Source organism: Monodelphis domestica, chromosome 1, assembly GCF_027887165.1.
Source record: "Monodelphis domestica isolate mMonDom1 chromosome 1, mMonDom1.pri, whole genome shotgun sequence".
NCBI classification, from domain to species: domain Eukaryota; kingdom Metazoa; phylum Chordata; class Mammalia; order Didelphimorphia; family Didelphidae; genus Monodelphis; species Monodelphis domestica.
The window spans coordinates 117401817-117420295 of record NC_077227.1 but is presented as its reverse complement, the minus strand read 5'-3'; the positions used below and the strand labels follow the sequence as shown (position 1 = coordinate 117420295).

The 18479-nt window shown below is 39.8% G+C and overlaps 1 protein-coding gene across 2 annotated transcripts in view; it reads left to right on the top strand.

The window, feature by feature from the left end:
* Positions 1–18479, top strand: part of FSD2 (fibronectin type III and SPRY domain containing 2) — a 74507-nt gene that overhangs the window by 50958 nt on the left and 5070 nt on the right. For both annotated transcript variants that reach the window (XM_016428213.2, XM_056805727.1), the window contains exons 10-12: positions 2389–2522; positions 8140–8272; positions 17735–17911. In XM_016428213.2, the coding sequence (XP_016283699.2) occupies positions 2389–2522; positions 8140–8272; positions 17735–17911 (444 nt within the window). The remainder of the gene's footprint in view (positions 1–2388; positions 2523–8139; positions 8273–17734; positions 17912–18479) is intronic.

The following is an 18479-nucleotide window of genomic DNA, read 5'->3' as shown; positions in this document are numbered from 1 at the left end:
TGGTCTCCCTTAGCTGGAGCAAAAAATAAAAGTGTAAACCCTTCTTAGGATGTAGTGATGCAGGGGAAACCAGAAAGGGCAAGGTCTCAAAAGGCTTCCCCCCTCCTAAATGCACCTTAAATCTAAACCTTTTTTTTTTTTAAGTGTCCAATCTTTTCAAATAATTCAGAATTTTACTTATGTTCATTGGAAAATGGGCCAATGATCTGTTTGGGAAAATGAATATGGCAGAAGGTTAGCGATGAAACAGGAAAGAATTCTGTGAGGCAAGTGTTATTTTTCTTCATCTTTGCTGTCTGCCTATGCGGCGGTAGTTCAGTTTCAGGCAAGGTGCAGTTGTCTAGGTATGTAGGTTCAGCTCTGAGTAGCCTGGGAAAATCCTCATCTAAATCAATGTTTCTTCCCAAATGACTGGTTCAGATCCCTTTTAGAGCAAACATTCATATTTTATTTCATTTTTGTTATTTGTAGAGTATATGATTACTTAGTTCCAATGATTTAGGTAAAAATTAATTGAGATAATAACCTTATTGAATTAAATTAATTACCTTATTAAATTAAAGTAACAAGTATAAAATGAATCCACAATAATTGTTAGAATTTATTCTAAAATTCAGCAGGTGATAAAAATATATATTCAAATTAATTCTAAAATGTATAAAATCTCTGGGAGCCCACCTGCTAAGGTACATTCAGCTGACATTTGAATATAACTTCAAGACACTTTATTCAGGAAAAAATTATAAGACATCAAGAAATTTCAGTTCGTACCAATATAATAAAAATGACTATACTTCCCAAGCTGATTTAAATACTTAGTCTAACAGTCAAAGAGTTATTTATAGAACTAAACATAATAATAAAATCAAGGAAATCATGAAAAAAGTAAGAATGAAGAATTTAGCAGTACTAGATTTTAAACTCTATTAACCAATAATTGAGACTATTTGATACAAGTCTTTAAAAAATAGAAAAATGTATCATTAAAACAAATTAGGTAAATAAAATCCAGAAATAATTGAACAAAGAATGGACTCTGAGGAGATCCTATAGGGAATCCCACAATAAACACTTGACATTAAGGTTAGGGTTCAGGTTCTCTGTATATGGAACCCAGCCAGTGATAACAAGGGAATATCAGGAACACAAGGGGAAGATCTGGGCCTGCACTCAGCCTTCAAAGGCTTCTCTGATTAGTCTTAGGTATGACCTAGAAATCAATGCCATTGGGTGAGGAAATGGCTGTTCAAGTCAATTAGTCAATAAGCATTTTATTAAGTGTCTAGCACAGACACTATGTTAATCACTGTCATTAAATTAACTTTTCTTTTGGACTACCAGTGGGCAAAACAAACAAAAATCTCTGGAAAATTATTACTATTGTAAAATGTTATTCTCTCTGAACTAATTCAAACCCAGAGCTTTATTCTCATTGTCAATCAGTACTGATATTAATGAATTATATAGTGTTTTTGAATTTGAATATCCATTACCTGATTTAATATCCATTATCTAATTTATTATCTATTATTTCACTTAATGGCAATGATGATAATAGCAATAAGCTAGTATTGACATAATGTCTTAAGATTTGCAAAGTGCTTTGCAAATGTCATCTCATTGAACAACTCTTTGAGTGAGGCAGGTACTACTCCCAGGTGTTATCCCCATTTTAGAGATGAGGTGGATGAGTCTCTGAGATGTTAAATGACTTGTGCACATAGCTATTGTAATAGTTAAAATGAAATTATGAAGCTGCTAGTAGCTTTATTACATCAAAGTAATGATAGTAAAGAGAGGAAGGTGTACAAAAAAGGTAAAGAGTTGCTTAGCTTAATACCCTATTTGCTGTTTGATGCATTGAAGCTCACCACTGACAGGGGTTCCTTCCTTCAGGTTCCAAGCTCTAGCCAGAAGAGCTCAAGAGAAAGTGAGCAGTGCCTTGGTCTTGCCTTATAAGCAATTTTCTCCACCCACTAAGCTCTTTCACGATACATCTCAGGAACCAATCATAGTTCCTTAATTTGCCTGGCACCATCCATGGGGGCAGTACCTGTGGAATCAGTTTCCAATCTTGTCGGTTTTAACTTCCTTTCTCTGAGGGTTTGTCTATACTTGAATATCTCAATGGTAAAAGATTTTCAGGTCCCTGGTTGATGGTGTCCAACAAAGTGACATAATGGAGAGGAGAATTCACCTCCCACACTATTAAATGTGGAGGTGAAATTTAAGGCCTAGGTTCTTTTGATTCAGGCTCTGGTGTGGTATCTTTTCTATTATGTCTTATTGCCTGATCATCAATAGAAGCAAACATTTGAGGGCCCAATGTTATATTATCAAGTATTATCACATATCATTATTTTTTGTTTCATTTTAACTTCTTTTTAGGTCTATAGTAGGAATTCCTACCTGTGAATCTCTCATTCAACTGCAACCTGGAGAAAGCTACCTAGTCTATGTGAGAGCCATCAATGTGGGAGGCCCTAGTGAAAGAAGTGAGCCTGCTACTATTCACACTACAGGTACTGTTTAAATTCCCATTTTGCTTTTGGGAGTAGAGCTTTTGAATATTATGGTTGGGAGCAAGCAGTGATGAATTATCTATTCCTAACATCTTTAAAGGAGCTGAGATGTTTGGGTCTTTGAGTCTGTTCTCTGTTGTCCTTTTCACTGTTTCATTCAGTAATGTTCTTGGACTATTCACCTACATAGTGGCTTTTAGTCAAAGGATGATAGTTTCAGGAAGCCTGTCCTGATTCCCATAACTAACCTAGAAAAGAGCATGGTGCACTAGAAAGACTTGGGAACTGGGAACCAGGATATCAAAATGCTAGTCCTAGCTCTGCCACTAACTAGCCATGGGATTGATGACAGATGTGCATATGGGATGTGGGTATGCCCTGCAAAGCACTAACGTGCCAGTGGTTCTCTTGCCAAAGTGAAGTTGTTTGGGATCTGGAGCCAACAAAATGGGGGCAGCTTTCTGGGTATCTGTGACCCCCCAACCCCTGCAGCCACAACCACCCTTGCTCCTTGCTCCCATTCATTTCCCCTCTGCTATTTCCCTTTGGCTTTGGTTTGGGAGGGATAAAACCCATCCAGTTGATTTTGGAGTTTGGGGTGCCCCTCAAGACCATCTTCCAGACTTTTCATGCTGCCTTTCCGGATCCATTGGTATTTCATGGCAGAACTTGATTCTAGTTTCCTCAACTCCTTTGTATTTCCAATAAACTTGTACCCAGGAATTCTATGTGGGTGTAGTCAGATCAGAAAAAAATCAGCTTTCCTTTCCCCTTTACTCCTTTGGTCATCTTGTTTTGGGGCATTGGTGATATGGGCAAGAAATGCAAAAATAAAAATTTAAAAGGAATCACCGGGCCTTGAGCTTTACCACTGGTCCATAGCAAAGCAAGGAGCTGGGTCCTAAGGATGTACTTTTTTTCCTTTAACAAAGAAGATAAGACTAAAAAAGTTGTTTTAGATTTAAGAATAAGGGGAAGAACATGATTTAAAAGTAAACTCAGTGAAAAGCTTATATACTTAAAGTAAAACTTAGTAGTTAATTTAAAAAATAAAGTTTAGTTATTTTAGTTTCTTTAACTTGATAAATAAAAGTGCTGTTTTATGACAAAGTCATTAAGTTTTCACCTTTAAAAACAAATTTTCATGGGGGCAGAGCTAGTTGACTCAGTGGATTGAAAGCCAGGTCCAGAGACCAGAGGTCTGGGTTTCAAATCTAGCCTCAGACTCTTCCTAACTATGGGATCCTGAGCAAGTCACTAAATCCACATTGCCTAACCCTTACCACTCTTCTGCCTTGGAACCAATACACAGCATTGAATTTAAGATGGAAAGAAAAGGTTTATAAAATAAGTAGGTGTTCTCTTTAATGAAATGTGCTGTATGTGTCTAAAAATGTGAGGTAGGGCATTTTACCTTTTTAAGCCATTTGTTAAATGAGGGGCTCTGCTAGGTGATCTTTCAGGGACCTTCCAGCTCTAACATGCTATGACTTTATGGTTCTAAACTTACAATGAGAATTTCCATATTAAAATAGACAAGTTAGTAGGATCCTCATTGATGAGTTCTTTCACCAAGTAGACTAGAATTTCATCGTGCTCACTCTGCATTGTCCAGATTTCTATTTAGCCCATTCACCAGAGGCCACTGCTTTCATCTAGAATATTCTGTAGTAGAACATTCTTTAGTGAAGAAAACAAGCAATCCATTGCAATGTTTTTTGGACATATGAATTAACTTTTAGGAAAAGAACATACATATAAACATTTGTTCATGCAACAAACATTTATTGAGTAGCATCTTGTGCAAGGTGCGAAGTGCTGGAGAGACAAAGGTAGATATGGCCTGTTCAGTAGTGGTACCAATTATCAGTTTGGTGAGACCAGAAATGGGCTCTGTATGACTTTATACCTCCCCTGTTTCCCCAGGATATTGCCTTTAATAGACCAATATGCTGAAGTCAATAGAGTGCTGCTCTTAAAGTTAAGAAAATCTGGGTTTGAATTCCACCTCTGATACATACTGGCTATCTACCCCCAGACAAATCATTGAATGTCTCCAAGCCTCAATTTCCTCATCTGTAAAGTGGAGATAATCATAGTGGTAGGTAACAGTCTCACAGAGTTCTTGTGATGTATCAGATATATGTAAACTGTCTCACAAACTTTAAAATACTCTAAGTAGGTAAAAAAAGACCAACCACTTAAGCATCTACTGCCTGCAAAGCATTGTGGTGAGTGAATGAATAAATATGGCTGTTGAAGGAATGGGTTGTACCAATAACAGATGTGGTATCAATTTAAAAGCTTCAAATTTCTCAAAAAATAAAAATTACCAGCAAGAAGAAACCAAGAAATAAATACAAAGTTTCCTGGAAGTGCATTTACTACTGACTGAGATGTCCAAAAATAACATGTGAAAAATACTTTTGTGATTTTATCCACAAAGTACCCCTATAAAATGACTAAGGAAAAGCTGGTATTCTTATTCTGAATTTGAGATGCCCAGAAGGTGAAAATGTATTTCACATCATATGACAAATCAAGAGAAGAATGGGAGATTGGAGATGTCTTCACTCCAGACCTACATCCTGATTGAGATATTGTAGCAATTTAAGCATAAAAGAATAGTTAAGGGGGGCAGCTTGGTAGCTCAGTGGATTGAGAGCTAGACCTAGAGATGGGAGGTCCTAGGTTCAAATCTGACCTCAGACACTTCCCAACTGTGTGACCCTGGGCAAGTCACTTGACCCCCTACTGCCTAGCCCTTACCACTCTTCTGCCTTAGAGCCAATACATAGTATTGACTCCAAGAAGGAAAGTAAGGGTTAAAAAAAAAAAGAACAGTTAAGTTATGAGCCAAGTGGCAACCCCACCCCCCATTCCCCAAAAAAACTGGACTAAAAGTCTTCTGGAAGAGACCAGAAAGACAGTAGGATCATAGATTCAGGGTTGAAAGGGAAATCAATCAATACAACGCCTTCATTTAACCAATAAAGACAGAGTCTTAGAGAGAGTAGTGTGTGCCTTATTTCCCCAAAGTTTCCTGGGTTGTAGATGTAGATAGGAGGTCCAGGATTCAAACTCAAGTCCCCCAACTCAAATCTTGCCTCTTTCACATCCAGCAAATGACCCAATCCTTTGTTTTTTGTTTCTTTCATTTGAAGACTTGGCTTCTTGGGCAAATGGCTGACTCTCTGTTTGACCTGGTTCTTTTATTTGCATAATGAAGAGTACTTAAAAAAAAAAACAAAAACAACTGTTACCTTCTGTTTTAATATAAATTCCAAGACAGAAGAGTGGTAAGGAATCTGTAATTGGGCTTAAGTGAGTTGCCTAGGGTCACACAGCTAGGAAGTGTCTGAGGCCAGATTTGAACTCAAGTCAGATCAGGTGCTCTCTCCACCATGCACCCTGGTTTCCTCAATATTTCTACTTCTGACCTCAAAGAGTCAGTGTGAAAATCATAGAAGATACCGAATTTGAAAGTGTCTTGTAGTCATATGACTATAATGAGTAATGAAAGGTCATATAAAGAGACAACAGAATTCTGGTCCAAGACAGGGGTCAAAGATGGTTCTGGGTGATTAATATATACTCCCTTCCTTTCGGTCAAGAAATGACCCAGCAGGAATGGAAAGTTACATGTGCTAACAATTGAAATCACTAGACTTGGACAGTTTTCCTTAGTTGTTTTTTGTATTTTTTAGTGCAGATCTTATGCTAGATGTGTTTATTGAGAAATGATTGTGTGTTCAAATAAAAAATGTCAATAAAAAAGAAAGCATCAAGTATTATATATAAATTTTCATCTATCTGAACCCATATTGAGGATAGAGATCCTTAGTTTTTATTATTTATTCAGAAGGGGGAAATCAATCATGAGTCATACTCTAGTGAAAAGGAATTTGATTAAAGATGATTTTTTGAGAAGGAAATATAGAATGTTCAATTTGTCTGCTTTCAGAATTAAGAACAAAGAATATAAAATTGAACTCAGTGAATGCAATGAAAATACTTCAGTTCTGTATTGTGTCCAGGAGAGAGAGACAGACAGAGAGAGAGAGAGAGAGAGAGAGAGAGAGAGAGAGAGAGAGAGAGAGAGAGAGAGAGAGAGAGAGAGAGAGAGAGGAGAGAGAGGAGAGAGGCAAAGAGAAGTTTAGGTGAAGGGGAAGGAGTTGAGGGAGAAGAAGGCAAAGATAGAAAAAAGAAGAGACAGAAAAGAAAATGAAACAAAAATGAGGGTGGAGGGAGAATAACAAAAGATTGGAGAAACAGAAACATGCAGACGGGAGAGGAAAAAGAGGGAGGAGAGACAGAGAGGGAGAGGGAGATTGCTGGAGACAGATTCGAGGAGAGTCAAATAGATTCAGTCATTCTGAGATGAGGCCATTAGCCATGTTTATTACATCCCATTGTTAACTTGGACTATAGATATGAGATTAAATTTTCCATTAACTTCTTCCCTTCCTCCCCCAAGAGAAGACAGACTTTTCAGGAGTCAGTGCTTAGCCATAGCTATTCAACAATTCTTGGTTCTTTTGATTAATCCTTTCTCAAAAGAGATTGGCCATGGAATTAGAATTCCTTCAGCTATGTCTCTAGATGGCTACAGCAATGTTAATATAGAGGATACTTTGCTTTAGACTGAATCTGCCCAGACAGCCTTCCTCTTCTTTCCCACATTCTCCTTCTTCAGCCCTTAGACACCGTTTCTGGATTCTGCTCCAAGTTCTAGAAGGGGTTGGGCTTCATCTCCTATAAAACAGTATATTTCAAAATGTACCTTTTCCAACTGACCATCTTTTAAAATGTTAACTAAAACAGACTTTGCTATTATTCAAGTCATTTCAAACCCTTATTTGTTGGGCACCTACTTTTTGTTTCAGGGATTTGAAAAAGGATAAGACATCGCCCACTGCCCTGGAGGAGTTATAGTCTAGAAAGAGGATGAAAGAGGTGGACACAAATGAAGCTTGATGAGTGGAAAGAAGCAGGAGCTTGGTTCCAGGGACTTAGGACAAGTCACCCACTCTGGGCCTCATTTGTAAAAAATGAAGGAGTCTGAAGAGGCAGCCTCCAAGGTCCCTGCTCGCTTTTGACTTTGGACTTGAAAGGAGGAGGCTTGAGTTCTGCCCTGGACTTTGCCCCTCATTTGATGTGTGACTTTAAACAAAGTGGTGCTTTCATACCCCTCATTTATAAGATGGGGTCTGGCGGTTGGAGAGCGAAGGGTGGATTTAATAGTTTCTTAAGTTCTCTTCCAATGCTGACAGTTTATGAGTTGATGATTCCAGACTCATTCCAGTGATAATATAATTAGATTTGGAACCTCTTAGGGCTGCCTGTGAAAAAAACGTGCAATACATGAGAGCTTTTCTGGATGTGGAGTCAGAGAACAGAGGTTTGCATCCCATTTCCTCTACTTACTATCTGTGGGACATTGGACAAGTTGCTCCCCCTTTCCCTGGACCTCCGATTCCTCATCTGTGAAATGAAAGGATGAGCTAGAGGACCTCTGAGGTCCCTTCCAGCTCTAAATGTTTGATTTTCTCACTGTAATTGAGGCTCCGCTCCCTAAAATTTACCCATTTGTCATATATTTTTTTCCCTTTCTTAGGAAGCTACTTTCACCTTAATAAGGACACGAGCCATCCTCTGCTGTCCATTTCAGAAGATGGTTTTACAGTTGTTCGTGGTAAAGGGGAAAAGTCAGCACGCGAGCCTCTTGAGAGTGACACCAGGTTTACAAGGTACTTCATCTGTAGTAAGCTTAAATTTTCACAGGGGAGGCTCCTGCAGCACAGAATGTTGGTCTGGGGTGGAATTGGGAAGACCCGCGTTTCAGTCTCAGCTCTGGGCTTTCCTAACTCTGCACTCTAACCTGAGTAAATCTCTTTACTCTCCTGATCTTCAGTTTTCCCATCTGTAAAATGAGTATAATAACACATCCACTAGCAGGATAGTGGATCCTGTGCTGGGACTGAGGTTGGGAAGATGAGTCTCCCTGGGTTCAAATCTGGCTTCAGACACTTACTAGGGCAAGTCACTTAACCCTGTTTGCCTCGGGTTCCTCATCTGTCAAATGAGCTGGAGAAGGAAATGGCAAACCACTCCAGTATCTCTGCCAAGAAAACCCCAAATGGGGTCACAAAGAGTCAGATAAAACTGAGCGGACTGAACAACAACAAAACCTGCCTGATGGGGTTAATAAAGGGCAAGGAATTTATAAACCTTGAAATGCTATGGAAATATAAGCCCTTACAGGGCGTATTCCACGTATCTTATTCACTATGTCTCTTTTCTAGGTCTTAAGTCAATAATTTCTCTAGAAATAAGAAAAGTAAATTTTCATCTTCAAATTGGTTAATTTCTGAGCCATTCTCTGGGAACCTAGAGCCCAGAAATTACGCCCAAAGGAATCCCATCATGCATAGGGACATCTCTAATTATAAGGAAATTTTAGCTAATTTGGCGATAAAACCTATCCCTGGAATTCCCACCCATTTATTACTCTGAAGTTTACCCACTGGGGGTTAAGAAGCATAATCCCCCTTCTAAACTATGAATGACTCTACTTGGCCCTAAAGAAGATATAGGAGATGATACCCCCTTTTCATTTTCCTTTTGGAATGTTCAGTTGTTGTTTTTTTAACCCTTAACTTCCATCTTGTAATCAGTACTGTGTATTGGCTCCAAGGCAGAAGAGTGGTAAGGGCTAGGCAATGGGGGTCAAGTGACTTGCCCAGGGTCCCACAGCTGGGAAGTGTGTGAGGTCAGATTTGAACTCAGGACCTCCCCATCTCTAGGCTTGGCTCTCAATCCACCCACCTACCCAGATGCCCCCTGAAATGTTCAGTTTTGATTGTTTTGTGGTGGTTCTTTCCATTTGCATAGTTTGTAATGATTGTGCGTGTTGTTTTCCTGGTTCTGCTTTTTTCATTTTGCATCAATGCATAGACATTTTCTCTGTGGAAACATGAGGGCAGGGACTGCTTTGCTTTTGACTTCTCAGGAGCAACAGTGGGCCATGAATAAATGCCTGTTGATTGAATGATGGTTGAATAAAGGACCAGGTGAGTCCTTTTATGGGTACAGGTGGCCCCAGAGGGCCAGAGATCACCAGCGCCCAGCACACTTGTACTGGATGAAGCAGTAAGCTGGGAGTCCCCAGACTGTACCATGGACTATAAACAAATAACTTAAATTCTCCGTTGTTATCCGCCTCCCTGATGGGAAACTAAGTGGTCATTACTCTCCCCGTCTCTTCACTAAGGGAAATAACCCCAGGCTTACGGAGAATATTGTTGAGAAGCCCAATTAGATAATGCCTATAAAGTGAGTGGGCACGTCGGGCGAGGATTTTTCACTGTACAGCGGATGCTTCTTAATGACGGGTGAATCAGAGGACAGAGAACCTTTCCCGTATCTTTATGGGAACACAGAATCCCGCCTGATGAAATGTCCCAGGAAGCATTTCAAGAAGAAAAGAGACGGTGCCAAATGTGACTCATTCCATTAAAACGATCAGAGAAGGAACTAAATAGGAGCTCCGTCTTCATAATGGTCCTCTTAGAGGTTTCAGAGCTATCTTTGCAGGTGCTAAGGGAGCAGGACCTGTTTAGAAGCAGAGAGCTAAATGAGCTCTTCTTTCAAGCCAGGTGGGCTGTCAGGCTGGAAATACAAATGGGGTTCAGATAGCGGCTTTACTACATCAAAGCCAACCCCTGTGCTTTTTCTTTCTTGTAACGTCAAGCACTCAGACATTTGGGGCTCAAGCTATTTATCTCTATGCCTCAGATCCTAAAATAGCATTAATAGCTCATTTTAGTCCAATTATAATATTTATATAGTGCTTTGGGGTATACGTTATCTCATTTGGTCCTCACCCTAAATAACCCGCTGAGACTGGTGTTATTATCATCCCTAATTTATAATCAATAAGCCAGCATGTTTAAGCACCTATGCATGGTGGTAGGCCCTGGGGATGTGACAATGAGGCATGAAACAACTCCATATCTTGAGAAACCTCTCAGGAGAGACCACATGTATATTGAAAAAAATAAATAAAGTCAAGGGAGTTAAATGGATTTTACTTATTTTTATTTTTTACATGTCATTATAATTTTTAATATTTAAATTTTTTTATTTCCATATTGTTCAAGTTTGTAAGTGAATATTCATATAAAACCTAAACTCCAAATCATATACCCAAATGAACAAGTGATAAATCATATGCTTTCATCTGTATTTATATTCTGACAGTTCTTTCTCTAGAGGTAGATAGCATTCTTTTTCAGAAATCCCTCAGAATTGTCTTGAATCATTGTATTGCTGTTAATAGCAAAGTCTGTTGCATTCAATCATTCCACAATATTGTAGTTGCTGTAGACAGTGGTCTCCTGGTTCTGCTTATTTCACTCTGCATCAGTTCATGGAGGTCTTTCCAGCTCTTTCTGAAATCATCCTGCTCATCATTCCTTATAGCACAATAATATTCCATCACCATTTGATAATTTTTTTTTAACCCTTTACCTTCCATCTTGGAATCAATACCGTGTATTGGTTCCAAGGCAGAAGTAAGGGCTAGGCAATGGGGGTCAAGTGACTTGCCCAAGGTTACGCAGCTGGGAAGTGACTGAGGCCAGATTTGAACCTAGGACCTCCCGTCTCTAGCCCTGGCTCTCAATCCACTGAGCTACCCAGCTACCCCTATGCAATTTTTAATACTTGTTTTCTGACATTCTGTAATCCATATTCTCTCCCTACCTTCTTGCCCTCCCCCTTCCCTAAGATGCAGGGAATATGATATAGGTTGTACCCGTGTTATTTAAGGTTTAAATTAATATCCAATAATGCCAACTATTATATTTTATAATTTTTATTATTAATCACTTGAAGTAGAAAGAAAACAAACTAAAAGAAATAGAAGTTCAAACTTGATTATCTACCAAAAAGTAAACCCATGTGCATAAGTTCTCCAGCCTGCTTCCGCAGCTGTGATGGGGGGTGGGGGGTGGGGAAGAGAGAGAGAGGCGGGGCTACACAAAACTTATATCCTCCCCACATTAGCATGTAACAGAGGAACATGGAATGCTGGGAGAGAGAGTCCTGGAGGGAAGATTCTAATCACAGTTATCATGCAAAACATAGTTCTATGATCATCATGTTGTGAAAGAAGACACATCACTTACACGAGAGAAAAATTCATGGAAGAATAAAGAGAAGGATGCTTTGCTTCAATCTGCATCCAGACTCTGTCATTTCCTTCCATGGCAGTGGATAGCCTTTTTCATCATCCTGAGTGACTGTGGAGCTGTCCTGGATCCTTGCCTTGTTGATAATAAAGTCTTTCACAGTTGATCATCCTCCATTATTGCTGTTAATTGTGTACAACATTCTCCTGGTTTTCCTTACTCTGCATCACTTCATAGAAGTCTTTCCAGGTGTTTTTTTTTTGTGATCTTCTTGTCATTTTTTATAGCAATAATATTTTTTTACAATCACATACCCCATTTGTTCAGCCATAAGGGAGCTAAATTTAAAGCAATTTAGGAAGGAAGGCACTAGCAGCTAGAGGTAAGATGGGGTCGGGAAAGACTCTGTAGAAGTTGGAACTTGAGCTGAGTCTCACAGGGAGTGAAGGATTCTGGGGAATCGAAATCTACACAGGAGGAAATTGAAGCTCAGAGAGGTCATGTGACTTGTCGGAGAAAGGATTCCAAACCAGGACTTCCAGAATTGGGTCCAGGAGTCTATCTCTTACACTGCAGGAAAGCCTTGGTCATGGGCTTTCTATTTCACACTTGAGTTTTTTTTTAATTTATAAAGAAGCATGATCAAGGATATTGAGAGCTCTTGACAACTTGGCCCCCAACATATTACTCCCCTCTTAGACAGGTTGCCCTACTTGCTGTTCCTCTCAAACAAAACCCCATCTTCTGTCTCTAGGTCTTTCATTGGTTATTATCTCTCCTGCCAGAATGTTGTCTCTCCTAATATTTGCCTTTTAGAATTTCTGACATCAAGATTCAGCTCAAATACTACCTTTTGATTTTATTTTTTAAAACTTTTGCCATCTTAGAATTGATTTCTAGGTATAAATTCCAAGGCAGAAGAGTGGTTAGAGCCAGGCAACTTGCCTGGGGTCACAGAGCTAAGGCCATATTTGAACCCAGGACCTCCTGTATTTAGATCTGGCTCTCAGACCACTAAGCCACCTAGATACTCCTTGAATTTTTTTATTTTTAGTTTGCTTTCTGTCTTAGTATCAATTCTAAGACAAAAGAGCAGTAAGAACTAGGCAATTGGGATTAAATGACTTGTCCAGGGTCACACAGCTAGGAAGTGTCTGAGGCAAATTCAGGAAATAGAGATCAGGCTAGAATGCATGAAAGAAAGGAATATGAAATCAGTATGGAAATATGGGCTGAGTGAAACCAGTCTGGGAAGGGCTTTTACTGCTAAATTGAGGAATTTAACTTCAGCTCCACAATCCCCCAACTGCTAATCTTTTACCATCCTCCAATTCCTCTTCAATGGAAGGGACTGTGGATAGGAATGAGAAGATTCTTTCAGAGGGGAACCTCAATCAGAAAATACTGCCTCTGAGGTCTGCAAATCTCTGGGATTCTTGAATTCTTGCCTTCAAACCTATAGATACCATTTGACTTTTGAGCCTTGTAGAACCTTAAATCTGTGCTCAATTTTCAGCATTGAAGTCGGGCTACTATAAGTCATTCTGGGAGTTTAGATGAAGGCAGAAAGAACTATGAAAGAAGTCAAGGCTGTGGTGCAACTGAGCCAGCAAGTGACCAATTAGCATCTTAATGGAGCACTTCCTTTATGGGAGGCACTATGTTGGGTGCTATTGGGGATGCAAAGAAGCATTAGGTATGATTCCTGTCGTCAAACAGCTGGGATGGGAAGATCATCTAGACACAAAGGGAAAACTAAGAATATAAGAGAATAACAAATATTACTTAGTATGAGACTAATAATACAAGATAACTAGTATTAGTTAATAAAAAAATTAACAATGCGAGATAAAAAATTAACAAGATAATATTAGTGAATATAAGATAATAACAAATGACAAATAATCACCCTATAGAAGTTCAGAGGAGGGAAGGATCATTGTAGGCTGAAATAGCAAAGATTCATGGAGATAGAACTTAAAAAAAACTATATAGCACCTACCTTGTGTCAAAGACTATGCTAAGTGCTTTATAAATATTATCTCATTTGTTCCTCCAACAACTCTGCCAGGTGTGTGCTATTATTATCCTCATTTTACATTTATGGAAACTAAGGTAAATGAGTGACTTGCCCAAGGTCACATATAGTATGAATGAGGATTTGAATTTAGGTCTTCCTGACTCCAGGTCCAGTACTGCTGCGACACCCAGCTGTCTCTAGGTACCTCTTGAACTGGGCCTTGAAGGATGAATCGAATTTGGATTCATAGAGAATCCTTTCCGTGGAAGGGAGGGGCAGGAAAGGGAGCAGTGGTAGTGAGGGAAATAGGCAGCATCTTTTTGAGAGACACACTGAATAAAGACAAAGCCTTCATGCTGGGAAGAAATAATAGATCAAATTGGAAGGGCAAGCTGGGACCATAGCAGAGAAGGTCTTCAGTGCCAGGATATCAAGTTTAGATTTCATCCTGTAGGCAATGGGGAAAACAATGAACATTTTAGAGCAGATGACTGATATGAGTGGTATTTTGTTTTATTTTAAAGTTTTATTGGTATTTGAAGTGATTTCCAGATACACTCCTCCACCTACCCCGAGTGGGATTTTATAAAGATTAAAGTGACAGAAATGTGCGGGATGAAGGGGGAGAGATGATGAGTCATGGAGACGAGTGAATAGAGTGGGATATTTACTGTACCTTGAGAAATGATAAAAGGGACAGTTTGGAGAGACTTGGGAAAGATATGTATGAAATCATGCGGAGGGAATTGAGTGGGACCATGAGAACAAGTTATATAGTAACAACACTGGAAAGACAATAGATCCCATGAGAACTCTGACCAAAACAATGACCAGCCATAATACAGCAGGACTGATGAGAAAGCATGCTGCCCACCTCTCAATGGAAAGGTGATGGGCTCTGTGCAGCAGAAGACACAGCCAATGAAGGATTTTTCTTGACTGCATATTTATTAGAAGGGTTTTCTTTTTTAAATTTGGATAGTAATGGAGATAGGACAGAGCAAAACTATCAACATTTATTAAGTGCCTACTACACACTAAGCACTGTGGTAATTGTGGAGACACAAAATGAAGGAAAAGGCAGTTCCTGTTCTCAGGGAACTTATGATCTAATGGGGGGAAAAATAGAGACCCTTGTACTATCTAGATGTGAAGTGGCAAGAAATGTTTCTAAAAAGACTCAAAAGAATATCATGTGTGTTAAGAGGAAGGGGAAGTGGCAAGGGAAAACAGAGAGGAGTGACTAGGTGAATGGGAGGGGGGACTGAATCATAGATAAATAAGGGAAAGTCAACCCTGTGGAGCTGTTTTAAGGAGAAGGGTGAGAAAGATGGTTTTCCCAGGCCTTTGGGAACCCAGTCCATCTAGCCTTCAAACCAAAACTGTCTCCAGCTCTTGAGCAATGTCCGGAGGATTGTGAAAGGAGAAAACTTGCCAAGGTGTTAGGAGGTTGTTTTTGGAGTCAGTGGAGATCACTGCCTTACAAAATTTAGTCTGGGCAATTAGAAAGTGAGATTTTTGAGAGTGGGTGGATTAGACTCAATGACTCCTGTGGAATTGGGAACCTTGACAGCTTCTAAATTAATCTTGGATAGTGAAGAGGCTTTTGGCGAGCCAGTGCAGCAGCAATACTGGCAATGATATGCTTTGAAAGTGTCTTAATTTTCAGTGAAGACCCTCTTCTGCAAAGTCCCTTATCTTTATAGGACCAGACACAAGTCCAATGCTTTGTATAGTCAAAGAATTGAAATGTCATTTCTGAAGGTTTCATTGGGATCGGACAGTAAAGGTTCCATATGCTGCCAAGCCCCACCAATGATTTTGAGCTTTTTCTTATTGCTAAATGCTCTTTCCTGACACTCCTACCCATTTCACTCTTGCTTTCCTGTGGCTTTTCCCTATCATTGCCTGGAAAAATTGCAACCTTGATAATGAGGTCTGCCTGCACAGCTGTGAGATAGGTACTCTATGTTCCGTTGCCTCCCCTTCCCACTGCTGGGCTCTCCACAGAGACACCAGTTCTTATTAGACTCTGCCACTGATTTTAGGTGGAGTGAATTACCCCCTATTAGAGCCATTTCTATTATAGCAATTATCTTAACAGTCCTCCACATTGGCTTTGCACTTTATGCTCTGGAAAATTATATTTCATCTGTAAGCTTCAAAGTATATGGCTGCCTTTCTCCATTTCATTTTGTCAGCTTGTCAAACCCATTTCCTTTCCACTTGTGTCTTACAATTTTAACTTTAGCCAAGTTTTTATTTTTATAGCTATAAACCACAATGGGGTTTACTTATTATTATTATTATTTTTATAAACAATCACTTCCTTTTTTGATGTTTCATCTCCCTTTCCTTCTACTTGATAATTATCCGAATAATCTTACTTTGAGGGCAGTGAGGTGGTACAGTGAATAGAGTGCTGGGCTTGGACACAGGAAAACTCATTGAGTTTGGCCCCAGATACTTCTTTTTTTTTTTAAACCCTTACCTTCCGTCTTGGAGTCAATACTGTGTATTGGCTCCAAGGCAGAAGAGTGGTAAGGGCTAGGCAATGGGGGTCAAGTGACTTGCCCAGGGTCACACAGCTGGGAAGTGTCTGAGGCCAGATTTGAACCTAGGACCTCCCATCTCTAGGCCTGACTCTCAATCCACTGAGCCACCCAGCTGCCCCCAAAACCCAGATACTTCTTAGCTGTGTGACTCTGGGTAAGTTACTTAACCCTGTGGGCCTCAGTTTCCTCACCTGTAAAATGAGCTAGAGAAGGAAAAGGCTTATCACTCCAGGATCTTTGCCAAGAAAACCTCTGATGGGGTTGCAGAGTTGATTACATTAACAACAATCTTACTTTTTTCTCCACTTCAGAACCAAATAGGTTATATCAAATTGTTTGAGAGAATCATGACTCAGAAGGATGAACTAAATGGTATTAGGACTTCTGAGAAAACACCAGCAAAGTGGCATGGGATACTCAAATCTGCCTTCAGAGTAACTTGGTTTATAGACAACACCTCTATTTCCTGTCTTACAAATGGCAACACGTTACTCTAACGAAGCAGTAGGGCATAGTGTGCTGGAGTCAAGAAGACCTAGGTTCAAATTCCAATGCCCACATAACCGGGCAAGTCATCACCTGAGCCTCAGTTTCCCCATCTCTAAAATGGGAATCAGAGCAGCACTTACCTCACTAGGGAAGTGAGGACCAAATGAGATGTGTAAAGTGCCAGACAAACATGAGATATTAGATCTACTCATACAAAAATCATGTTTTACATGAAACCTTTCTGCCCCTAAGTCCCTCAGTGGTTCTCTTGTAAGAACTAGATAAAAGTTCAAAATCCTTAGCGTGGCGTACGAGGGCCTTTGTAAGCTGGCCCCAGCTGACTTCTCCAGCCTTCTTTCACATGGCCCCTTCATCGTTGCTATCCCTCCTCCCACTACCTCTGCCCCTCAAAATCGGATCGATTCTTTAAAAGCTTCAGTGCTGCCTCTCCACAAGACCTTTTTCGAATCCCTCCCTACAGTCTGTGCAAAATGTATCATCTCTTAGGACACTTCAAAGTGTGCTTTGCGTTCTGGCCTGATTTGTGGACCCGTCTTTTCTACTGGATTAGAAGTTCCATGAAGGCAAGGTCCATGCTTCCATCTTTGTAGCTCTCTCCTCAGCACCAAAAAAAGTTGTGCTTGGCTGGTGTGTGATAAAAGTTGAGAGGCAGTATGGAGTTATAGAGGACCAGACTTGGGGTGAGGCCAGGGTTCAGTGCTTGCCTCATACACTTAGTAGTGGTGTGACCATGGGCAAATCATTTACCATCTCAGAGCCTCAGTTTTCCCTTCTGGAAAATGGAGAGGTAAACAGCATCTACCTCTAAGAAGTTAATTGTGAGAATCAAAGGTATTTTGCAAAACTTGAGGGATTATATAAATGCAAGTTGTTACTAGTGTGAATATTTGTTGGCTTATTAGTGAAAAAAACCCCTCACATTCCCCAAATTAGATGTGTTGCTGTTATGGGAAGCCTGATACCTATTAAAGGACGGCATTACTGGGAAGTGCAAGTTGATGAACAGATGGACTACAAGGTTGGCGTGGCATTTCAAGATATCAGCAGACATGGAGAGCTTGGGGCTGACAGCTCTTCCTGGTGCATGAGTCATACTTTCACATCATCAAGGTAAAGTAAAACCTGGCTTCCCTGGATTAAAAATGCCTATGAGTAACCGTGAATGCCAACAAAACAGCTTAGATGGAAGACGGGGATTCGGAGATGTTCCATGACCTTCATGCCCCGTCTCTGGATCACTGGCATTTGCTTACCTGCTTATTTAGAAAGAACATGATTTATGATCTAAGCTCTTCTTTGTGTTAACTGAGAATATGCAAACCTAAATCTTTTCCGCCAGGTTTTTGACTGTATTTCTCTTTGATTAGTAATCAGGGTCAGAAATTTCCTTTCCTTAATTAAGCTACCTCAGTCCAATGTCAGACTACTTCAATAGGCTGGGCAAATTCTCACAGTACAAAATTTCCAGCAGAGGAAGTCATCTTTGCACCCTTCCTCCACTTCTAAAATTGTAAAAAAGGACAATTTCATTTGACCATCAGGAAAATGTCTAATTGCCTTTCTAAGTAGTCTGACCTTGCCTGGGGCCTTTTTGGTTTTATGAGGCTCCTATTCCTATCTGCATCATTCCCACAAATTGTTACTTTTCATTGTTCCCTAAGGACTTCGTTATAACTCT